The sequence below is a fragment of the Lethenteron reissneri genome, chromosome 15 (assembly GCF_015708825.2).
Source record: "Lethenteron reissneri isolate LAM-NWPU_2019-01 chromosome 15, ASM1570882v1, whole genome shotgun sequence".
Taxonomy (NCBI): domain Eukaryota; kingdom Metazoa; phylum Chordata; class Hyperoartia; order Petromyzontiformes; family Petromyzontidae; genus Lethenteron; species Lethenteron reissneri.
In genome coordinates this window covers 6,560,968-6,586,825 of record NC_083793.1, presented here as the reverse complement: position 1 = coordinate 6,586,825, position 25,858 = coordinate 6,560,968, and the positions used below count along the sequence as shown (strand labels likewise).

Genomic DNA, 25,858 nt, shown 5'->3' with positions numbered 1-25,858 from the left:
ATGAACTGGTGAGCACAATCTCAACAGCATTTTCTCTTCATTCTGGCACGGCCGTTATGTATCTCATGGACCACTCATAAAAGCCACCCTTATCAATCACCAGTGCTCCTGTAAATAAAAACAGCTTCTAGCGAACGTTTTAAAGACTCCCATTAGTACTTAACCTTCAATTCCATGTCCATAAAAGAGTAAAATATTGTTAGTCTCAAAGACATTGGACTGGTCCCAACTCCCTGGGTCTCAGAAGGGCCAGGTGTGGTAGACAAATACTGTACCGCTGAATTACCGTATATTATTGGTAAGTGCGCTCTCGACACCATGGGCCATTGGCGCAAGAAACATTTTATACTTGTTGCTGGTTAACATTGACAAGATAGCACCTACCAATGGCATCTGTTAAAACATCATCAGCCATAGTGAATCCATTGCTGGAAAAAAAAGGAGAACCAGCTTCAACTGTGCATACTTCGCCATTACGATCATGGTGGGTTGGTAAAGTGTGGGGCGGGGGGGAGCATAGAAGTACTGCACAACAATGTATTTCCTGCACTGCCCTTTATAGCCCACCACGTTTCCCGGCATAGCTCTATAAAAAAACCTATCCGTAACGTGGTGGTCACCCATCCTTGCATCATACCTGTAAAGCCCATATCAGTGCCAATCTTATTACAGACCAATTCCGACCTTATTGGTCACCCACCTGCCCTTATACATCTCAACGTCCATCCGACAAAGTCCCATCACAAGGGAGAAAGACAAACAAATCTACTTTTTTTTGCCCATATTGAAACGGCTGTACGCCGTACGGACCTGAAAACTCTGTTTCCCTGTGCAATAATTGGGGGTAAACCGTATGGGGCTGACACGGTATGTGTCCATTATTCACATGGCTCAGCCATGGCTTTAGCATGCCCCGGTGTGATGAGTTCATTCATCCCGTGGGCTCAACTTTGACCCCCCCGCCACCCCCTCCTGAGCGCACGGTGACGTCACGCAAGGAGGGCTGACAGCGTGGCCCAGCGCTCGAGAGAAGAGAGAGAGAAGACGAAACTCGACGACGAACGCCACCATGAGCCGCTCCTACAATGACGAGATGGCCTTCCTCGAGAAGATCGACCAGAACAGCTGGCGCATCAAGAAGGGATTCGTGCCCAACATGCAGGTGCGTTGACGCTGCAGCTGCTGCTGCTGCTGCAAACTACCGGGGCTCCCGGCCCAAGCCTCCGTCTTGCCTGGATGGCCCGGCCGGGAAAGGCGCGGCCTTGGCGGCAGCGAATGCGCCGCCCACCGGGCACGGTGTTTTTTGAGTCCCTGGCTTGCAGCTGTCACGTTATTTCAGCTGCGCAGTAGCGTGCCCAGCGCTGTGTTTGAATGAATATTCTAGTCTGCTGTTGGTAAAAGCAAAAGTAACCGGAGTTCATAATTAATGCTGCATTGTAACGTATAGTCAAACCTGTGTTGCGCTCAGGAGTACAGTACTTTATCAACTAGCTCAACTCTACTCACAAATAACGCTTTACGCGATTTCGCGTATATGCGGATAACCTGTTTCTCACCAAAATTCGCTATATGCGGTTTGAAGTCACTGATGCGGCTATGCGGTCGGACGTGGGACAACATTGTGCGTGCTCTGTGCGCTGTGCGCTATTCGACATGCCTCTTGCGGTTTCGCTTTGTGCGCCCTGGGAATGCATCTACCGCATAAAGCGAGGGATGCCTGTATTAAGAAAGTAAATTGCTTACCATTTCAACTTCACAAACTCAACTGGTGACAAATTCGAATGCGAATTTGGCTGTTCTATTCAACTACACAACAGTTTTAACAAATTTATTTTGGAAGAAAAACCAACGAGAATACCCTTATAAATAATTTTTAACACATTACGATATAAAATTAGTCAATTTAAAATAGAAATAGTACACACACATCACGCTGTCTGAGATCATAGCTCATATCCACCCATAATTTACAGCAGAGGTCGAGAATATTTGCCTCACCAACTTCACTATTTCAGCCGGTCCCCTTGAGTTGTTGTATTCACTCATTCAATATCACCAAACTAATTTATAGTATTTATAGATTAACAAATTGCAGATCAATACTGTGTTCAATTCAGCAAACGGCGGATATCCTGCTACACGATTCACGAAATCAGTTAGCGTCTCTCTTACCCTTGTAGGTAACACAACTTTCAGGTCGCTTGTCCCTGGATGTCTATCTGACATGAGTTTTAAATCTTCATTCGGACTTAGTGCGTGATCTTATCATTGCCACTGCAGTGATGTGTTGAAACTCATTCACTCGAGCGTTCTTGTCCGTACCTTTTAATGTTGCTTTTATTATGGACAAACCTTCAATCTCGTGTCGTACACCCGAGGACACAGCCAAAAGTTTGGCCCTACAAAGTAAACCTGTTTATTATTTTTCGATTTAAAGCTTTCGTGACTGCAGGGATTCATATTCTTGGTTCTTTCGGTAAAGTCACGTAGAAGGGAAATAATAAAATAATAAAATTCTCACGACGTTTCGATTGCAATATAAGCAATCATCATTATTTGGGTGACATCATCACTGCACCTGCAATACTGTGCTGTACTGCCAAAGGCTTGCAAGTGTGCAATGTTGTCGTACTGTATTTCCATGCAATTACTACATTCGGGGTTTGCACATTTTAGGTGATTGTTAATGCAATTGTATATTGATTCTCATGTTTTATACATTTATCCGATAGTGTTGCTTGCACAATATGATTAGTTTATTGTAGGGTATATAGCCATTTGTAAACGTGTGTATTTGTAGTAAGTTATTGCCAAATGTTGACTTTTATATGCATTTCTAAATTTGTTTGACATTGGTTGCCATGCATGGACTATTTCGTGACGTGTTGGCATATGTCTGTACTTGTTGGAGAAATATTACTTAAGACTGAGTTATTGAATCTGTATGTGATACGGTCTAAAAGTATTATATAAATGTCAATATTAGATTCAAACAGATGTAAAAATCTAACTGACTTAAATATCCTTCACAAACATTTTTTACCGTACCTGGAAATCTTACGTAAGAGAGAGCACTTTATTGGTGCATGTCCTGCTTTGTTTTTGGCTGCAGGTCGAAGGGAAGTTCTTTGTGAACGAGCAGCTGGAGAAGCTCATGTTTGAGGAGCTCAGAAATGCCTGCAGAGGAGGAGGTACAAGCTATTCATCCAAGTGCATGCCACGTGTCACAAATGTCTGTTCCCGCAAATGAGAGAATAAAACACATTCCTGCGGAGGGAGCTGGTAGGAACGTTGGGTTGCTCGGTCAATCGCCAGGGTCAACGGCGGCGTGGTGTATTCCGCAAATATGCCCGACTGTGAGGGCGGGCACAAGCTGGCGTGAGTAGGTTAAACGTTGAGTTTTATAAGGGCACCACGGGGTGACCAGCCCCTCCCCACACAGCCCCACCCCTCCCACCCCCCACCCAGCCCCACCCTCCCCACCCAGCCCCTCCCTACCCTCCCCTCTCCACCCAGCCCGACCCCTCCCATTTTTGGATGCACGACGGACGGACACAATAATCCCCTGTGGGCTGGTGGAACCAGGTGGTTCCTACCAGTATATGTACAGTGCATGATGTACAAATGGAGGAGACGCGTCATGATGCATTGGTTAGTCGATTAATATGACTTATTAACTGTACGATGCAAGCGCTGCATCACGTTCATAAGAATGCATGTTTTTCGAACCTTGTTGCAAAGTAATCATAAGCAAGACATTGGGGCACAAGGTCAGGCAGTTTTCTGCAGACCTCATTGCAGGTGGTCTTGAAAAGGAGGCCTCATCTTGCATTTTGCCTCAGGCCTCCAAATAGCTTTTAGTGTCCCTGTTTCTGTACTTGAGCAAGATGAGGTGAAGTTTCTTACCGACACAGCTAGATGGTGCACTACACAGTGCTGAAACAATGTTTCTTAATGACTACTATAATTGCCCAGAAATGTGTGTAACGCACGTGACGTCACTCCACATGCCGCACCCCCCCCCCCCCGTCATTAATAATAAAATTATAATGAGCGGCTGGATTTTTACACTCACGCGGAAGAAGGTCGAGTGGAAAGATATTTTTTTTCGAAAAGTCGCTTCAAAAATGATGACGCTTCTTTACAGAAAGTGACGGTCAAAAATAAATCACTGCAAAAGAGTGTGTGTGTGTGTGTCCCCCCCCCCCCCCCCGTTATTACTATCATAAGCAAGACATTTTTTAATGCAAATTCACTTTAAATTTTACGTTTCTTTGTTGAAAGTTACTCAAATAAATAACTCTACGCAGACGTTTCTTTACTTAAATATTACAGCTTCCATCCTGGGACGGGCAAAAGGCTGGTTACAATATATTTAAACAAATGGCAAATGTGTTAACACGATTAGTTTTAATCCAGAGCTGTCTGAGTCATAGAGATTGGCTCGGTGCTGAGACTTATTCCCAGTTGACAGGTTCCACTTGTTGGTATAGCAAGTGGTGACTGTGATATTGCATATTGAAAAATATTCTCAATTAACTATTAAAAGTGACACCGTTTTTTCACATTTTCTTATCATTTTCATTTGTGAGTAACGTGTCTCATTGTGCATGACAGGTATTGGTGGATTTCTGCCCGCTATGAAGCAGATCGGCAATGTGGCTGCATTGCCCGGCATTATACATGTAAGTTAAGCAGCTTACCTATCTCCATTGTGAAACACATTGCGCTACTTGTCAGCATTGAATTGCCGTTGCATTAGGTTACCACTGAAGTGAAGATGCCTGGGTGCTTTCTTTACATTATCCCCAAGGTCTTAATACTCATAAGCAGGGTTCTTCAATTCTATTTTCCGATGGCCCACGTAATACAATTGATGTGTGCTGACAGCCCACGTGTTATGGCATCACATGGCATCATGAGCTGTACATGTGACCACAAATCTGTACCCCGTGCTTCTTGATTTCTCTCTTGTTTACTTCTGTTTGATCTCCTAATCTGCATCTCTTATCCAGGTCTGTCATCGCTCTCTTTCATCTCACTAGTCTGTATTCACCTGTCAGTTGGCCACTCCAAGAGCTTTCCATGGACCACATGTGGCCTGTCAGTTGAAGAATCCTGCTGTACATTATCACCGGGCGCAATGGCAATGAGTGATTGCATCTCACATTTGTGATGGCACTTGCATTATTTCACAACCCGTAGACTTGACAGCAGGAGGCGCTGTTCTCTGACACCAATGCCTGTGTTCCATTGCAGAAATCCATTGGCTTGCCGGATGTTCATTCTGGCTATGGCTTTGCCATTGGTAACATGGCTGCCTTCGACATGGAAGACCCCACCTCTGTGGTGTCGCCAGGTATGGTGGAAATATGTTTCGGGAGCATTGTCCTTTGCGTGCACTTTGCTAGCGCGTTTGTGAGTGGCTAGCCACCAATACATATTCACGAAGCACTGCAGAAATCATACATTTCGCCGAATGTGAACTATTCATTGGCAAAACGTCATCCGGTGTAAATTTAGTCCACATTTATAATTTAAATACCAAGTTAAATCCGCAAACTTAAGACTTGACTAAAATTGCACGGGTAGCCGTTGAATAGACGAAGACTGTGACCAACATTAACAACGGTGTTGACACTGACGGCAGGCGGCGTGGGCTTTGACATCAACTGCGGCGTGCGGCTGTTGCGCACCAACCTGGAGGAGAGTGACGTGCAGCCTGTGAAGGAGCAGCTGGCGCAGGCGCTGTTCGACCACATCCCCGTGGGGGTCGGTTCCAAGGGAGTCATCCCCATGGGTGCCAAGTGAGTGCAGCCGCTCACAGAGTTCTCTCTGTGATGCAGGGGTGGAGAGCCTATGGTCCATGACTTTATTTCACTGTTTTTATTTTATTTTACCAGGTAAGGCCCACTGAGCTACGTAGCTCTTTTTCCGAAGCGATCTGGCAACAAAATTTCGTGTGGAAATTTCTAGCAGCCAAATAATTTTTAACGCATGTTTCTAAATGTGGAGGGAAAACCCGGAGGACCACACGACCACGGGGAGAACTTGCAAACTCCAAATATACAAGCATCAGGGTCCGGACCAAACCCACGACCTGTTGCATACCAGGCGAGGGAGATAACATCTCACCACCGCGGAAATTATGGCTTACCACTTCGTAATGACCAGCAAATGATATGCATCTGCTGCTGCGAAGCATCTTAGCCACTTTAAGTGGGTAATAGAGGGGCTTTTTTGACTTGGCAACACTGTTTTAGAAAGAAAATGAGCACTAATTAGTATTCACATTATTGAATAATGCAAAAGAAATGTGTTCATGCTAAAGGTTTTTGAAAGTCCTATTTAGCCCTTGGTGAGGCAAATATCCCCTACCTTTGCTGTAAATCATGGGTGGATATGAGCTATGATCTCAGACAGCGTGATGTGTGTGTACTATTTATATTTTAAATTGCCTAATTTTATATCGTAATGTGTAAACATTTATTTGTAAGGGTATTCTCGTTGGTTTTTCTTCTAAAATAAAATTGTTATTATATAAAATGTTCACGGCAAAAAAATGATGCCTATGTTGTGACGTTATGTGGCTTTCTAAAATAATATATGAATTCACAACCACATGCCATGTCTGGCTTTCTTCCAGCAATCTGTTCCACAAAGTAATTGAAATAAAATGGGGATCTAAGCAGGGCCCCGAGGGTGTGTGCTTATGTGCATCATTGTTAATGGTGTATCTTGGCAAGCTTTACCCTATTTATACTGTTCATCGTAGCATAGTGGCTGTCAGATCATCATGGACACGCCTAGCGCATTAGGAGGAAAAGGACATTTTGTTTGTTGAGATCACAGCTCCACCGTCAAGACTATTCACGCATCTGTGGTTCATGTTCTGAGCAAAACTAGTTTGACGTGGATGCCTTTTAACTGTGTCCGTGCGGGTGTGTGTGTGTCATAAGTGAAGTGGTGGCATCGTGACTAGGTCACTGCTATAATGTGTGCCAAAAATGGAGTGGTGGCTGATTGATTAGTTCATTGTGCTATGAACCCAGCAACCTGGGTTCAATTTATGACCATGGCTAACATCAATAGCAAGTGATATCTGCCCTGGTGCTGGGCCTCCCCTGGGTCGACTTGGCCTTAAATTAGTATCTGGTGCCCATGTGTAAATATCAGCACATGGGAGACTCAAGTTGGCCAGCTGTGGTGTGGGCCACACTACGCCATTTTAGTGCCGTTCTGACTTTAATAGATGCTCGCTAACAGCACTGACCCCATCAGTCTATATGACTATAGGGGGGTCTTTGTGGTTTGTCAAAAGGGACTTGGAGGAGGCTCTGGAGATGGGGGTGGACTGGTCTCTGCGTGAGGGCTATGCCTGGGCAGAGGACAAAGAACACTGCGAGGAGTATGGCAGGATGCTGCAGGCTGACCCCAACAAAGTCTCCTCTAAGGCCAAGAAGAGGGGGCTTCCACAGGTACGCAGGCTGCTTGATTTCCAAGGCACTCAACCCTGCCATGCCAACTTGACACACAAAGCCTGAGATTCACACTGCTAGTCTGCCGTAAACTAGTGGATAACTCTGTTCTGTGCTGATGTGCCCTAGATCTGCCTTGTAGTTTAGCTGGTAACTGGCTAAATTGATTTTTTTGTGTAACAAATGAACACGGATTGATTGAGTTCTCAGAGGTGTACAGTTCTATGTTCTAACGAGGCATGTAACAATTAATTATCATTCCCACCGTTTGATTCGATTAATTAACACAATTGAGAGTCAGGATTCAATGTAACAATTAAAACATATTTGAATGCGGTTGCATTTAGACACTTTATCATCCCAATTTTACACATGCACTGTTCGGTGGCAGTGGCTTGTGAATGCATCCAGCAGTGGATTAATCATGAGTTGAGAATGACGATAATTACTACTATAATGTGGAACGCGCGTGACGTCACTCCACATGCCGCCCCTCCCGTCATTAATATTCATGAGCGGGTGGATTTTTACACTCTCGCAGAAGAAGATCGAGCGGAAATACATTTTTTTTCGCAAATTCGCTTTAAGTTTGACGTTTCTTTATTGAAAGTGAATCTAACAAATAATTATACGCAGCAACAAACTGGATTTGGTGTCTTCATTTATTTCTACAGCACTAGAGACAAAGGATAAGTCTAATTTATGCTTCTACATTATGGAAAAATAGACATTTAATGGTGATTTTCCAGATATTGTATCGATTTCCAATTAATTTCAACCCCAGCGACCGAAAGCAGACGAGAATAAAGTATCAGAGCAGTGAATTTGAACAAATTGAAGGTCAGTTATATACAGTGCTACAGTGACATGAAGTGAGGTGTTTCATGACGTAGTTTTGTGCAAGAATCACTGCCATTAACACAGTGCTACAGTGAACTGCAGTGAAGTGTTTGATGACATACTTTCGTGCAAGATCCACTGCCATTAAATTTACACAAGATATACAATTGTACTCTGCTCAATTTTATTCGTAAATATTACAGCTTTCGTCCTAGGACGGGCAAACAAGCGAGTCAATAAATAACAATTTGCATTTGAATCCCCCCACCCTCAACCAGTATATATACAAGGACTATTTTCTTGGAATTTCTCTTACTTGAAACAGCAATCGTGCTGTGACGGTTCCACCTGAAGACGGAAGCTTGTGTCGCCTCCGAAACGTCGTGATTTTATTTTTATTTTACTTTTATTAATTTAAATTTTTTACCTATGTGACTTTACCGGAAAAAACCTAATAATATTTAAATCCCCCTTACAGCTGGGCACACTGGGTGCCGGAAACCACTACGCTGAGATTCAGGTGGTGGATGAAATCTTTGACCAGCACGCGGCACGCAAGATGGGCATCGACCACACCGGGCAGATCTGCGTCATGATCCATAGCGGCAGTCGGGGGCTTGGCCACCAGGTGGCCACAGGTAAGGCCATCTGTTCAGCAGACCACGGTCACACTTTGGGAATAGTCTTGCAGGTGCTGTAATGGGAATGCAAACAAATACATGATAATATGGGGGCATCCTAATTGAATAAGAGGACAGGCAGTTGATAAATATCATTGTCATAATGAATGTGGACATTTTTTTTGTAGATATTGAAATATATTGGGATGAACTTTTAATTTTAAATACCCCCTCTGCGTTTCATAACCAGTTGCAAATTATCTACATTCCTAATTAATGCGTTAATTCATTTTCTCTGCATTGTTGCATGTTTTAATTTCAATATGTATGTGGGATTGTCTCGATAATGGTTACTGTTCTAAAGAGATGATTTAATTATCCATGGCATTGCCAGAAGTAAAATTTCATTTTAAAGCGGCACGCAGTCTTAAATTTGCTGCTGGTGCTGAGGGAATATCACCAACCACATACAAAAGCTGGCAATTTGGTAACGGTCCCACATTTACTTTTTTTAGTGTGGCCAAGCTATGAATTGTGAGCTAAAGATCGCTGCACCGAGAAGTGAGAGCTCTAGATCTCGAGATCACCTTTTACAGACACTTCAAGTGCTTCCAATTGCTCAGCTACTGAAGTGACATTTTGGATAATTGCTTTTCAGATTTAAATTTTAACACCCCCAGTTTTTTCACGGTTTTGTTGGAAAAAACCCCTGGTGGTGCATAATTTAAGTGCCAAATGAAGCTGATTATTTCAGAAATAACATGAGGATGTGTGCGTTCATTAATTTTTCCCCTCTATTTTAATGCTGAATTTTTCTCAGCATTTTGCCCAGCACAATTAGTGCATCCTCGGCTCCAGGCTGGTGTCAACACTTGGTCTTCTGAGTGACGAGCCGGATTTTGACACTTTAATTATTCCACACATTTCTATGAATGCATTATCGGGTGCGCGCAAAAAAAAATGTAAAAGATAATCTCGCGCTAATTTCTCTGCAGAGTAAGATTCATTACAAATAGAAAACTGGTAGTGGTGCAAGACGTAATTATATGGGTGCTGAATATCATCCTCATCAAATAATGGATTTCTTTTCTTATTTCAGATATTTCCTCATAGGTCACCAATATAATTTTTTTATTATTACTATTATCTCATGGCCTATACTAAACGGTGTCTCGTGTGACCAAGAGATGCATTTACAATGTTTTACTCTATTTAGAATAGATGCTTGGAATGCATTTAAACTAATGTGTTAATTTTTTTTAATTATTTGTGTTTTGCCTTCGGCACTTTGTGGTCTCTTTGCTTTGTACATTTCCAAAGGGTCCCACTTGTTAGTGGATAGTTACTCGTGCACACTGACAAATGAATTCTGTCCTATTTGCATTTTTTTTCTTTCAAAACAAAAGCACATTTGTAAACCCTGCGGCGTTTGGTGAATTCGGCATCGTCACAAGGCAGGCAATTTCAACTCAACGAGGTTTGCCATGTATAAGAACGTGAGAGAGAAAAAAAAACTGCTCACATGAGAATAAAAAAAAGTCCTTTTGTTAAACGTCTACACTGAGCCTATGCTGGTGCACACAGATGCGCTGGTGGCGATGGAGAAGGCAATGAAGCGAGATAAGATCATCGTGAACGATCGGCAGCTTGCCTGCGCTCGCATCAAGTCGCAGGAGGGGCAGGACTACTTGAAAGCCATGGCCGCTGCCGGAAACTACGCCTGGGTCAACCGCTCCTCCATGACGTTCCTCACCCGTCAGGTACCTTCGTGGTAGTCCGCTTCAGTCACTCGGCGGTCGCTTGTGGAATTTCGAGAAAACGCTCGTGAGATGGCATGGTTTATGTACCTTACCTCCCCTACTGATATCCCAATTTGCCTCCTACACGATACCCGTATCTTTCTTCATTTACTTGATCATGCATTGGTTGTGGTGGTTAGCGCACACTGGATTTGCAACCTCCCGCCGTGGCATTTGAAGTAATGCGCCAGTTTCTTGAATCCCCTTTTGCCTCTCATCCCAGCCGTATGTATGGGTATGCCACAATTGATCGGCGGGGTTGCGTGTGTTGGCGTAAAGCATCGGTACTCCTGCCTCTTCTAAGACGTATGGCCAGCGTGGAAGAGTGGGACAAATACCCTCTAGAGGAGCTCTCTGGAGGCCGCTTCCGCCCAGCAGTGGCGCGATTGAGCAGTTGCTGGACTGCACCTTTATGAAACTATTTCTTACTTACAGGTCAAAAAGATAAGAAATCGGAAGAGTTTTGAAATATATAGTAACCCTTTAGCTTAACGTAGTAACAGGTTTTAGTCGATTTGTATGAGCTCATCACCAATACTTTTTGGTCAGAATGAGCACTCATTAAGCTGTTTTTTTATTAAAATTATTCAGGTAATGCAGTAACCCTGAAGTGAAGGCTGAATTGGAAGCTCTCTTTCTCACTTGTAATTTGTGCCTTGATTTTCTTCCACATAGTACTTGGCATGAGCCTGTAAGCCTACCTCCAATAATTATTAATCTTTACTTTCTTACATGCATCTATAATTATAGATAATAATTAATTATAATTCATGATTTCTGCGATACATATTTGATGGTGATTTAAGCGGAGGAGATTTTACTGTTTCAGACTTGCTGCGTATGTTTACATTGTGGTTTATGGTTACGTCCTTCACTCAAATGGTTTTGGAAATGTAAAAGGAGATTTATGAACCTACAGAGATTTTTTTTTTAAGCACAACTATTACTTGCGAATGAGAACATTAAACATCTCAGTTTGGATATCCTTCACATCATCATTTGTCAAACAAACTGATGAGCCAGTCGATTAAGGGAGCCTCCATTTTGTTTTGGGGTTATGAAATATACAAATAAACACGTGCTAAAATTTGTACTTAACTTTCGTGACGGCAGGAATTCGTATTGTTTGGTTCTTTCGGTAAAGTCACGTAGATAGAATTTTTTTTTAATTAAAACCACGATGTTTCGATCGCAACACAGGCGGTCATGCAAATGTACCAACGCGCAAATGGTCGGTGGCTTAAAGCTACGTGCTAACATCCTAACGCACGCACGCACGATAATGGTGCATAGCATAACATTGCATTCACTTAAAAAAAAATTAAACACTCTTTTATATTTCATTGCCATCTGTACCCATATTATAGACAGATTTGGGTAATGGTTGTTGGTAAGCTATGTGCTAAATTGTATAGTGATTGGTTTGGGTTTTTTTTTTAGTTTTCGTTAACACATGCAGTAGCCTCGAACAGAAGGGGGGCGGGACTTAATATTTTCCAAAGCATAATATTTTATGATCTTACCATAAAGTTGGCCATGGAATATCTTTGTTCATTCATTTCTCATGAATTCATTTATGGGTTTTATTTAAAGCCTGGCGAGAAACCGTTGAGATTAACGATCTTTTTCAAGGGACCCCCTGGGTGGAAGAAAAAAACGATCCAGTATGACAAACGGTCAACAACGTCAATGCACACAATCTGAAGTAATCCAAGTTTAGGTATTCTAATATTTATACTTTGCAATATAACTGAAGATTTTGTTATACCCATTTTAAAATAGGTATAGTTTTGGCATAGCAGTGGCACAGTAGATGGTTGCTTAACATAAAAGGGTTGCAGTATAACATGCACGGGTAGCAATTACGGCAGAATAATTTTTGTTACCAATTTAGCCATTGTCCACCCACTGCTGGGTGAAGGCTACCTCGCATCGTTATCATTCCTCACAATCCGGAGCTGCTCCGATCAATCCATCTCACTCCTGCACGTGAACTGATCTCATGGCTCCATCTCCGCGTTCTCTCCATTTGCTGTCTCCAGTCTCGTAGGTAAAACATCAAAATTAATAAAAAATAAATAAAATAAAACAAAAATCACGACGTTTCGGAGGCAACACAAGTCTCCGTCATCAGGTCATCAGATGACGGAGACCTGTGTTGCCTCCGAAACGTCGTGATTTTTTTTTATTTTATTTATTTTTATTAATTTTGATGTTTTACCTACGTGACTTTACCGGAAAAAACCTAAGAATATGAATCTTTGCAGTCACGAAAGCTTCAAATCTAGAATTGTCTCCTGTCTCATTCATCGGCCGTCATCCCTTCTCGCGGTGTGTCCTGCCTGACCCCATTTGCTTTTCTTAACCGTGTCGGTATGTTGTCTCGTGGGACACAGCACAGGAAATCCTATCGACGTGGTGCCAATGTCATTCATGTTATTGTTGTCCAGGCTTTTGCAAAGGTTTTCAACACGACGCCCGACGACCTGGACATGCACGTGATCTACGACGTCTCGCACAACATCGCTAAGGTGGAGGAGCACATCGTGGACGGGAAGATTCGGACGCTGCTCATTCATCGCAAGGGATCGACACGAGCTTTTCCCCCACACCACCCGCTCATCCCCGTCGACTACCAGGTACGCGGGCGGGGGCCTGTGCCTTTAGACCCGAACCACTGAGCAGACACAGCCCTCCATGCCTCCACATACCATGCCGTGATATAAAGATGCAAGTAGATTATTTTGTTCACAATATGCATCTACATTTACAATCCTTTTGGCAATCCACTGCGAGCTTAGCGCCTCCCCCACCCTTTGCAGATCATAACGTTTCGTTTTGCAATGCTCTCTACTGACAATATAGCCCTGTAGCAGCTTACAGCAGGATGGCCACAGTTGCAATCAAAGCACTCGGAGGGTGGGAGTAGATCAGTGCATTTCGTCAACCAGATACCACTATTGTGAAGTCTAGAATCGGTGTCCCCATGCTCAAGAGAATGATCGGGTGGTGTGCATCAGTTTCGGCGGTCGAGAGCTTGTGGTATAATAATAGTCCCACTTGTCCAGAAAAGCCTAGATGAGTCTTCAGACTAATTTCAAAAAGGTTTCTGCACTGTGGCCAATTCCTCTTGAATTCTGTAATGATAGTACCATGTATTTATCGCTGGAGAATAGCCACACTGAGCCTCAAGAACCAAATTACCAATTTCAAGGATCGTCCTGCATTGGCGTGTTTTGCCAAAAAAAATTAAAGAAAATGTTTGCACTGCTTAAAAACATCTCATTCTATAGCAGATACAAGTCTATCTATAGGACATCTGCTATTCAGTACCACCATTAATGTTGATCAGGTGGTGATATTTTTGTTTTATTCTGGAAGGAATTACCCCTGGTTGGGTGTTGAACGTGTGTTATCAAGGTGGAGGAGACTGCTTTTCTGCCTGAGCAGTATCTCAGAGTTTTTGACCTTTCCGACAAGGCACTGCCTCAAACCGTGACTGCAATTTGTACGTCTGATCCGTGACTGACACAGCACGTCAGTTTGCCTGAATGTGGACGAAGAAATGGAACCCTGTTTGTTGCTTACCCCTCGTTTGAGGTCAAAGAGCTTTACATTTATTTATTTTCAAAGCGCAGCACATCGGCTTTGAAAAAAAATGACAAAACGTGATTGAGTGTTCAGCCCCTGGCTGTTCAAAAAATCTTTCTTTTTTGTAAGAGCTACTTGGATTCTGCTGAAAAGCACTATAGCGTCCACACGGTAGGCTCCTGTAAGAGTAGAACCTCGTAGGTTAGGTTTCAACCATGCAACTGCTGACCGATCTGGCAGAACGAACTAAGTGGTGGCAAGGTATGGTGGCACCATGATGATCTTGAATGTTATTAGGGCGGTGACATGGCATAGCTGTAGCACGTTCGCCGCTCGTTGCAGAGGCTCGAAGCCAGCGGCCGCCCTGGTTAATACTGCGTGTTATAACCCTAGAAATGCGCACCTTCTGTTTTATAGCGGACATTAAAGATCTTGTGACATTATTAGCAACAGTACTCTTGAAGGTATAATAGAAAAGAGTTAATACCTTTCTAGAATTGACCAAGGTTATAAGAACTTGAGAAAAGACATGATATAAGGAAATTCCAAAGTCGAGCAGTACGAGGAAAGATGCATAAAGAGAGAGGTGTTGTGAGCAGCAGTGGGGCTGTTGAATACAGTACGGATGAGACAAAACAGTCAGCCTGGTAGTCCCGAGTCTTGAACATCGGTGAAGGAATCTAGGAATGAAGTTCGTGGGTACATTACACTGGTCGACAAAAAAAAAACATGTTTTTCTGGCCTGGACTTTTGCAGCTGTTTTAGACTAATTTCAGGGTGCTGATTCCAAATCTGATCTCAGATTTGCTCTATCACATCTCATTTTATGCTATCGGCATACCCCATTTTCATTGGTTTTACCCGAAATTAACTCTCTCACTTATGATTGCAAGTTGTTGCGAGTCAGTGACTGCTTTAGTGTTAAAATATGGTGCTGCATTTTTAGGATAGTGTGTTTATAATATATTATGTAGATATCCACATTTATTTAATATTTTTCTTCTGCAGTTTTTATTGAAAATGCAATATTTGATAGACAAAAACTGATGCCAGATTTGGAATCGGCACACCAAAATTACCTTAAAACCGTTGGAATACCTTATGCCAGAAAAAAGTGTGTTGACCAGTGTTATCAATGGCAGTAGCCATAGAAGAGTGATGAGTCTAATGAAATCCGATGAATCAATGACTGGAGTGAATCGCTGAGAGCTGGGTCATCGATCAACCTGACTGCTTCACGTTGAATTCCATCCGGTCTTATCTCCGCCACCCTCCGCACAGCTGATCGGGCAGCCGGTGCTGATCGGTGGCACCATGGGCACCTGCAGCTACGTGTTGACGGGCACGGAGGAGGGCATGAGGCAGACTTTCGGCACCACGTGCCACGGAGCGGTGAGCCCCATCCAAGGCCGTGCTTTGTTCTGTGCGCCGACTATTACCAAAATGAATGAATCCATTAATTTTTCCCGCGGTGTTCTAATGGCGCTGTCGTTGTGATGCCGTGCTGCCGTGCGGTGCTTGCGGGAAATCTGCTCGCGCCTGATTTATGCGCCGAGAACCTGCGCGGGTAATTGATTGATTCATTTTCTTCAACCATTGTTAATTTTTTTTTTCTTTCCTCAGCACGGTATTGAAATTATCTTGCCGTGCCTTAATTACATCGCCTAAATCAAGTTTCAGAAGAAATGTATTGCGCGGCGTGTTATGTTGCGGCAAATAAATAAATGAGGCATTCTTACATGAACATATGTTCATGCAGAAATTCATTTAAAAAAAAATTGCAAATGTTTATTTTTATTACTGTTTTATGCAGCAGTTAATTCTTTTCTGAAATGATGTAGGCCTGAAGTATATGAGTAATCGCAATTCTGTTAGTTTAAATATTAATTTAATTAACCAGTATTTATTTTGAGATTTAAAAATATGGGAGCTATGGCTTGTAAGGTTGAACTTGACACCTCGGACACCCAAAAAGGTCAAATCTTCAATGACCCATAACTGGGAAGCTGTTTGAACCATTGGCTTCCAATTTAGAATGTTATCATAGTACGTACAACTGTGCAATATTTCATCAAGGTTGCAGGTGTGAATTATTTTCGTATTTTATGACGCTGACATTTGCTATATCTGCAGTTCGTATATAATGCACATGACCTCTTTTGTGAAAAATATTTGGGTTACCATACCTACAAATAGATTTGTACAATTTTTATTTTTTATTACAGGTGCTTTTCAAAGGAGGATATAATGCCATTGCACTTTCATACGGTACCACGGGGTCACTGTGTTTCAAATGAGGTAATATTAGTATATTCAAAGTTGTAACACCCCGATGAAATCACTACCCATGCATGCCTAAGTGGCAAGTGTGCTGACTCAGAGGTAATTATACATATAGGCTGCAACCAGCCCATCCGGTGAAGGGAATGAATAATTTTGTAAATCACAATCCTTAATAGAAATGAATTGCACGAGTGACCTGAGTTTAAATTAAATAATGTCTGCCTGGATTACGCCCAACCCAAATTCTCAAGTGGCCGTTGTAGACACACATGTGTCGCCCAGATTATTATTTTACAAATTATATCCAATTCTCAGCTCGGAGAAATCTGGGGAATATGAAAAGCATTAAGGAATGTCAATATCCCTGTAAAAGTAGCATGGTGAAAATATTTGACCGTGTTTTTTTTGACCAAGGTCACCATAATTCCTCGGTTTCTTCTGGTCAAAATGAGCCCTTGATCAATTCTGTACTATATAAATGACTCAACTAAGTGATGTGCGACTGACAGACGGAAGTCACAGGGGTAGAAATTAAGTTTCTTATAATTAAGATCACACACACTGCGATAATCTGTGTTTAATTCGTACGTTTTTTTTTTTGCATGCTCAACAGGGGAGGGCCCTGTCTCGCGCCAAGTCTCGCCGCAACTTGGACTACCAGGACGTGCTCAACAAACTCGCCGACCTGGGCATCGCGATCCGGGTCGCCTCGCCCAAGCTTGTCATGGAGGAGGTACGACCTCGTGGTTGCATTTTCCACTGCCCCTCCCCTGCTGCACCCACCTCACTCGTGCACACCCAGCCCCTCCGCTCCCATCCGTAGCCCTCAAACGCCCTCCCCCTCATTATATCAGAAGCGAGCATTGCTTGAATTGGGCAGTTGTCAGTGGCAGATCGTCCATTTCCCCGTTTGATCACCCACTTAAAAACGACACAAAAACTACACCCATCTCCCCAGAATGCGGGCATAATAAATGCCAGCCGTTCCGCACGCGTGTGCTTGAGACTCGTGCTTTTTTTCGTTATTAACCCATCCATTATCTATTATTTGCTGCCACATGCCTTTAGAGATACAGCACTAATGAGCAGTTAATTCAGAGCCATCTGTTTGGAATGGAGTGATTTTTTTAAACAGTTCCTCCCAGTGGGTGATGAATTGCAGCACTCTCCCGAAGCGACGATAATGTTAAAGCGTGCGCGATTGTCTCTCTGGCTGTTGGCCTCTATCACGCGGGCAGCAGGGCACCCGGAGTAAGCTCTGCGCAAGAGCAGTTATCGCTCGCGTCCAAGACGGTTCTGGTTCAAAACGCAATCCGGGACCCCACAGTGATGTGATTGGCGCGGCATATCAAAGGGAACGTTAAGCTCGCTCTTACGTGGGCATTAAGGGAACCTGCTCTCGCTCATTTTTGCTAAAACTAGGCCATGGTGTGCCGGTGTTGAGGTTGAATTTTGCACTTTCTGCTCGTCAATACTCTCCTGACACAAACAGGGCCTCGGCACCTCCGATTAGCACGGTTGCCTATGTACGATACAAAAGAAGTTCAACATACATACAAGTAGCGGCGTGCACCTTAACTGAAGCTAACCCAATGTTAAGAATTTAATTAAAGCCGTTTGACGTCAAAAGATGCATTGAGCCTCGGAAGCTAGCAGTTTGACGACACTGCACTGCGGCGATAAGCATTCTCTTTGTATACTTTACTTCTCCCGTCTAAGTGTCATGAGTCGTAAAATGTTAAGTTTTTTCTCTTCCACCGCCACGTGAAATGTTATCATCCCGTGAATTCTGCCCTTTTCTCATTCATGTGAAATAGACTGGAACGATGCAGGTGTGTGCATGTCAGTGATTACATTCTCCACACAGGGGAGTACATCAACAAGCTAGCTCATGCTCGCTAGTACTAACTCGTAATAAATAGTACCAGCTAGCTTGTTGATACCATTACGGAATATCATCTTGCTAGTACGGAACACGGTCTGTATTGACTTCACGGCATTGGCTGCTGACAAACAGGCTATTGCGATGAAACTTGCTTCGGACACACGCCCCATAAAACGGCTTCATTTTTTTCACGAACGTTGCTCCCAGTCGTGATGTTTGCTCGCAAAAATGTTCCGTGCACGAATAACCACGTCTCGAAAACCTTGCTTAGCCAAGTGAAATCCAAGGCTGGAACGTGAGTGCCGTCCTCGGACACTTTGTTGCGTATTTTCCTTTATTTAGGAACGTCGCATAACTGATTTAAAATCGCAATTTTGCAGCCTTCATTTAACCCCAGTTATTATCGTGAGCAGGCTGCCTTAAACCCAGACATCGTAGCTCATGTCTGCAGTGTACTTGTGCCGTAAATTGTGAGCGACAGGCGCGGCACGGGGCCCACACTCGCACGACCGCCACCTTCTCCCAGGCCCCCACCGCGTGCTGCTTTGATATTTAATGTGGTCATTAGCACTTTCCTGTCTGACCTCATCAATGGGATACGATGGTTGTGGCTCGAGTGTTCATGAGGACGGGTTGTTGTGCTCAGTGCTCTGATGAAGCCGCCCCAGGTTGTGTGGGAAATGATCCATAGCCAGCCCTACTCAAGTGTCACCTTCGGTGCGTGCCTCCGAGGCACTCACCGCCTCTGTCTGAGATTCATTGCTGCTGCCCTTTGCTTTATTATGGTTTTTTCTTCTTCGCCATTTGCATAGCGTTAAAGTTTGAAAGGAAAAAAAAATTCGCGTGAACTTTGGAAAATGTATTCCTTGCTTTGACATGTGTCTGTGCCGTGAGTTCAATTGAGTGCATTGCACCGAGTACATTTGGCTTACACCGAATTCCCACCCCCCTCTCCCCACCCTGGAGATTTGATGAAATTCTGCAATACAATTATTTTTCACATTAACTAATTACGTGCAACATCTATAACTATCAAATAGGCTAATCTCACATATATGATTCTGTGCACGTGTTTTGAGTGTGAGAATGGATTTTAATCGATGACTTGATACATCGTTACACCGCTATAAAAATATATATTATTCATATTTTTTTTTCTTGATCCTTAGTTTGTAGATATCCACACACTGCATATAGAGTTAATATTATAATACACTATGCAAGCCAATTATGTTTGGGCATCGTGCCTGCCTATCCAAGGGAACACTGATTAACATGTCCTCATTCCTCGGTGTTGTTTCGCTTGTAAATTGGCCTACCACGTTTTTGTCTCATCAATAATCTTGTCTTGTGAACGTTGTAATTCCCATTCATTTACGGAACCGACCACAAATCCCCTGGATGATGGCTCCATAGCTCTGTTAATTTGCACTTGGCATTGTCAACAATTAAAACTCCTATTCCAATTACATTGAGATTATTGCATCCAAGGCATAGAGCCACATTTCCCTTAGATATCACCATACTATACATTCATTTCAGGATAACGTGCAGTGTCCCTTTGAAGTGCTGAGAGATGAAACCACGTTTACTTAGTGAACTCGTGAAAACCTTTGACTGTTTAAAGCCAAGTACAGCCACTGGCGGATTATTTAACCAAATGTCATTTATGTTTGAGAACATTTAATGAAACGCAAATGCCTGCTCTCTAGAATATATAGTTTTTTGCACAGCATTAAAGCATCAAATTCATTCACATTGGAAATGCATTCTTTTTTTTGGTCTGCAGAGATTTTAAATATTAATGCTCATCGTTTAGCCGTTGCTATTATGCATGCTGACCAAAGAAGCAGAGACTCGTGGGGGTGACGAATTAAAAATACCCTCATTTTGAATTTGACGCCGTTGCAGTTCATTACAGCGAGATAGAGATTGGCAGCTCTGCATGAGAGCGTGCTTTGGGGACACGGCAGATAATAGACACCGGTTAAATGACTTTGGGGCTTCTTTTGCGACATTCGATTGATCCGACTTAATGTCGTGTGGCAGACACCATGAGGATTCCGCGATTGTTATCTCTCCTGCATATGAGGCACATGGCTGTATCCCCCCCCCGACCCCCGCCCCCCCCCCCCCCCACGTGTATCGAGTCACGCCAGGATTGCTGCCTCTGCTGATGGTAATGTGTCAGCTAGCGTACCCGTAGGCAAGCCCAGAGATTGCTCGTGTTCCCCCAGGCTTGCGGTAAAGCAATGTTATCAACGCTGGCAGCAGTGTTTGTGAGTGTTATGAGGCAGTCTACCAAATAATTGTTTCTTAAAAATTGGGTTAGGGTCCTGTGTTTCCACAAGATAAGTTGACCCGTGTGTAGGGGCGCCATGGTGTCGAGATGTTAACTACCTCGCCTGGTATGTAGGAGATCGTGGATTCGATCCCGACCCTGACGCCTGTATATTTTGAGTTTGTATTTTCTCCCCGTGGTCGAGTGTGTTTTTCTCCTGCTCCTCCAGTTTCTCCCTCCACATTTAGAAACATGCATTTAGAATATTTGGATGCTTTAAATTTCCACATCGTAAGCCACTTCGTTGAGCTATCATTTGTGACCAGGTCGCTTCTGAAAAAGAGCTATATAGCTCAGTGGGCCTTACCTGGTAAAGTCTAAAAAATATATTGTATGCCGGGTGTCCCGGGGTTTATATAGTCTTACTTCCTAATTGTTCTAGTAAAGGGTGATTGGGATGATTAATGCAGTGGTTAGAGCGTTGAACCAAGTTACCCGAGTTTAATTGCCAGCCATGGCGAACATCAGCAGTGAGTAATATCTGAAACAGTTCTGGGTTTCCTGGGTTCTCTGCATTGATCATTATATATTCTGAACCTCTCATAACGAGTGGATACATTAATTTCTTAATAAGTAGCGGTTGGTGACAGCAATAAATTGTTGCCGTGCAATGAAATGCACACAAATAAGAAGAATGATTTGCAGCCCTTTCTGAATTCACCGCTCGATAAAATCATCCCTGTGCTGTGTCACTGATGGAGGCCTTCGAAAAATAAATCACGTGGCCGGTCAGCGCGGTTTGGTGAAGAGGGAGCCCAGGACCGATTCAGATCTCATTCGAGACCGATATTAGCTGCAGCTGGAAATCAAACTCGGGTCTCTGGGTTTATAGCGCAATGATCTAACCACTGCAACACCTCTACCCCCCCCCCCCCCCCCCATATCGTGCACACACTGAATCTATCTCATGTACTGTGTACCAGATTTTAAGGTGTATATATCACTTGGAATTGGTCTATTACAATGAGAACAAGAATATCACTCCGTTCAATTTTCTCACCTCGACATGGGAAATTAACTACTGTGGTCAGCTGCCCGTGTGGACGCAGCTTTAGCTGGAAATAGAAACCAAGCACTCTGCATATTTCAACTGCACTCTGTTGTCAAGATTCAATTCAAACAAGTTAGGAGGGCTGGGAAATGAAGGCTCTTGTTTCTAAACCGGTGAAGCATGGGATTGTTTCTGGTATGATGAATTGCACTGATGATGCATGCGCTTAATTAACATGTTCTGCTTGTTCCACTAAAATTGTTGAGTGTTTGAACACCTCAACAGCAGGGGAAATTGCAATCGTCGCCCATCATGTGTGTATGTGTACATGCCTGCGCGTGTATATTTACTGTGCATTTTGCAATCCTGTTATGAGAAAAAAATGTGTAGAAATATACGTCCCTATGTCAATCTGCTGTTGAATGAAAGCCTTCCCACATTGTAGAGCTTGTTTCACTACTTCACCATGCCGGTCGTTTCGAGTGAGTGAAGGGTAAGGAGTGGATGATATGAGCAGTTCAGATGGCACTCGCCACCGATGTTAGCTGTGGTGGAGAATTAAACCTGGGCTCCCACTTTAACAAAATTTTGCATGAACCGCTGCGCCACCGCTATCCCCCCCTCCCCTTTGTTATAAATGTACATACAAAAAGTGTTAGCCGTTTAATAATTAGCACGTAAGTTGTACATCGTAAATTATCTTGCATTGGTTACCCTCTATCTCACCTTCACTAAGCGTGCCTGTGTATAACCACGCTGTAACTAATCAACACACTTTTGCATCTGGAGCAATTTTCCCATCCCCCCCCCACCCCGACTTGTGCTGAATATTGCACAAAAGCAGTGACTCCAGCATGCCCCTGTGTACGAGACGGGAGAAGCTATTCTTAGGAAGCGTGCGCGAGTGTTTTATGTTCCTGTCCCAGCAGCTCTCATCTCCCGCCCGTCTGCTCATCACCACCACCACCCCCTTCCTTCCCACCTAATTTCTGCACCTCTCTCCCCCTGCCCAATCACGCCCCGGAATATCTAATTGAATGTGCTATGTGTTTACGTCGTTCAATCTGTTTTTTTTATTCGGTCGCCAAAATTGCAATATAACCACGTTACCTATCGTGCGATTCACGCGGTTAATTTTGAGTAGCTGTGTTTCCATCCTTTCATTTTAACCGGCGATTTTTTTGGCAAAGGGCCTATTGCGCCACTTATTTATATTGCAAATAATGTTTGCATGATAACCCTCTCTCCCATTTTTATGCTCGTATAGCATTGTCTCACAGTAGTGCGGCAATTCTTTATTTTACACCTTCATGAGTTTCAGTGGGCGTGTTAAGATTCTCCCCCCAGAGCATTTCAGTTGAACAGTCAATTCTGTCCCGTCTTGTTAAGTGTTGTCTTACCGTTTCCGTCTCATTGGTGAGATGTTGTTAACTCCATCAACCTAAATGTAACAGCATATAAATGATGTAAATATTAATAATTTAGTGTCATTTGTAGTTGCTTAATCGATGCATCTGCTGCACACATCCTGGGGCATTTGTGAGCAAAATTGTCTGTAAGAGAACCCTGTATAATCGGTCACTCCTCTCACCCGACAGGCGCCAGAGTCGTACAAGAACGTGACGGATGTGGTGGACACGTGCCACTCGGCTGGCATCAGCAAGAAGGCCATCAAGCTGCGACCCATTGCCGTCATTAAAGGCTGATGAGGCCCAGCACCCCGTCTCCCCATTCTCGTCCACACACGCGCACACACACACGCGCGCACACACACGCACGCGCACACACACGCACGCACACGCGCGCACACGCACACACGCACACACGCACACACGCACACACGCACACGCACGCACACGCAAGAACGTGCGCACGCATGCATGGGCAGGTCCTGCCTTTGGTAGCCTCGGCATAATGAGGAATGCCTTGGAGCCATTAAAATACATCTATTAACAGTAAAGAGAAAGCAGTCTTTTGAGTCTTGAGTCTTCACGGTGGGGGCAGGTGGAGTTTTCGCAAGAGCCTTGCGTGCGCACAGCGCGACGTTTACGGCAATTATGAGAGCGTTTAAATGCAGATTTTTATTTTATTTCAGGTGAGATCTCAAGATACCAGCAGAGTCTAATTTGCAAGAGTGACCTGGAAATATATTCCGTTAATTTACATTTTATGTCTTTTTAATTTGAGGGCTTAATATTGTGAAAAGTCTCGTTCATAAAGTCACTATCTCGAAACATTTTCCGCCTCTGCTTTCTTCCATGGTGGCCAATTTTCACTCTCATCCTGGGTGTCAATTGATCCGTGCATTAGGGGATATGGCGCAATGCACATAGCTAATTCATAGATGTGAAAAGCAAAGACTGTCTTCAGTGGTTGTGGGAGGGTGTGGTGTTGCCAACGAGCGTTGTAGCAGGAGTCATGTTTATTTATCAGCTTCTGTGAAACGAAAGTGTCTCTCAACCTCAAATGCTACTACAGAGACACTTGTAGTCGTGATTTATTTTCATAGAGGTAAGCCAGGTCTGAAGAACTGCACACAACTGGGGAAATGATCCATTCTGCATTGTTCTGAGTGGTTTGAATAAAATTGCACTTAAATTCTATTATTGCAACATTACGCCTGCTATTAATCATTTTTTTCACATCTCCATTTACAGCAAATTCAACCCAAATGGATCTGTCGTATGGAAATAGCAACATTTACAAAAGGGTAGATCAGTTTAGATGCCCCGTCAAGCACATCATCAGATGCGGATTTAACTTTCATCTTCACCACTGATAAGCGAGTACAATGGGCGACTGTTCACGATGTATTCCATTGTGTGAAGTTCGTCTGCACAGCTGCAGTTGCGGATCTTCTTGTAATCATTGCCAATCGTACATCAGACATGGTCCACATGGCTCTGGTCTCGTTTCTGATCGCCCACTACCGCCAGGATGGAGCACAGCGAAGAGGTTCGGCCGTAGGATCTTCAAATAGGCTCCTGTTTTTGACGTCTGCGCCGCCCCCAAATGGGTGAGGTCTGTGTATTTGCTAGTACCATCACGTTTCTACGTGTTGCAGTGTGTAAAGGTATGCGTTTGTATCATTCATCAATTGCATTCGGGGCTAATGGGAAGGTTTGTTAAAATTGAAAAACAAGATGTGGTTTTGTGGGCTGCTTGGAATGTTTTTTTTTTTACGTAAGAGCAAAGTAGAGAAACAGTAACCTTATTTTAAACGATAAAATGGATATATGTCATCAAACGCAACAACAATGTTTAAACGAAGATTTCAATCGGTGTGTTCTGCCATATGGGACACGTGGGTATATGCACACGTCTGTCTCCATGTAACTGAAATTTATAGAGATGTATGACGGAGACCGTCTGCTTATTTATTTTACTTATATCTGCCACGACCACCCAATTTTTTTCTTTTGTGGATATATATAGATCGGAAGCAATCAATTTCAAAAATAACTGAAAAATGTACAAGGACGCGTGGGGTGAAACGTGCTTGCATAGACACTTCGACAGAAACGGGAGCACATTTATCAGGTAACAAACAAAAATAAGACTTGCTCGCATTGACTTGAGAAATGTGGACTTGGGGATGGAGACATCGCCAGAAGGGGTGCGAGCCAATTGACGAGACTGGTGATGGAATGACAACCAAAGACGAGGATGTGCTCAAAAGCACGATCATTGCGGAGGTGAGCGATTACCTCGTTTAATGTGCGTGGGGGATTGTGGCATTGCAGGACTATGAGGGATGGCCACATCACGCGGGAGGCCTTTATCCAGCCGTGTATAAACCACGGTGGCTGATGGTGATAGCATCGTTGCAGCTGAGCTGTAGCTACGAGCTAAAAGATATGACGAGGGTTTGTCCGCTGCCTTTTACAGGCGGCGAGGCACAGTTATTGTTGATGCACTATCGGCAAGAAACGTGTGCCGCACGTCAAAGGGGTGAAGGGTTGTGATAACGGACCTTGATACTGGGATTTAACAAGCTTGCGTCCGTTCCAATCGATGCGAATCTCAGTTG

The 25,858-nt window shown here is 43.5% G+C and overlaps 1 protein-coding gene across 1 annotated transcript; it reads left to right on the top strand.

Annotated features, from left to right (window-relative positions):
- The first annotated feature begins 985 nt into the window (after positions 1-985).
- Positions 986-24,431, top strand: RTCB (RNA 2',3'-cyclic phosphate and 5'-OH ligase). The gene is made up of 12 exons (XM_061551918.1): positions 986-1,162; positions 3,113-3,191; positions 4,618-4,685; positions 5,260-5,359; positions 5,651-5,807; positions 7,322-7,478; positions 8,797-8,956; positions 10,523-10,698; positions 13,188-13,376; positions 15,610-15,720; positions 17,225-17,344; positions 23,427-24,431. The coding sequence occupies exons 1-12, from the start codon at positions 1,070-1,072 to the stop codon at positions 23,532-23,534; spliced, it is 1,518 nt and encodes a 505-aa protein (XP_061407902.1). The 5' UTR covers positions 986-1,069; the 3' UTR covers positions 23,535-24,431.
- Positions 24,432-25,858: the final 1,427 nt, after the last annotated feature.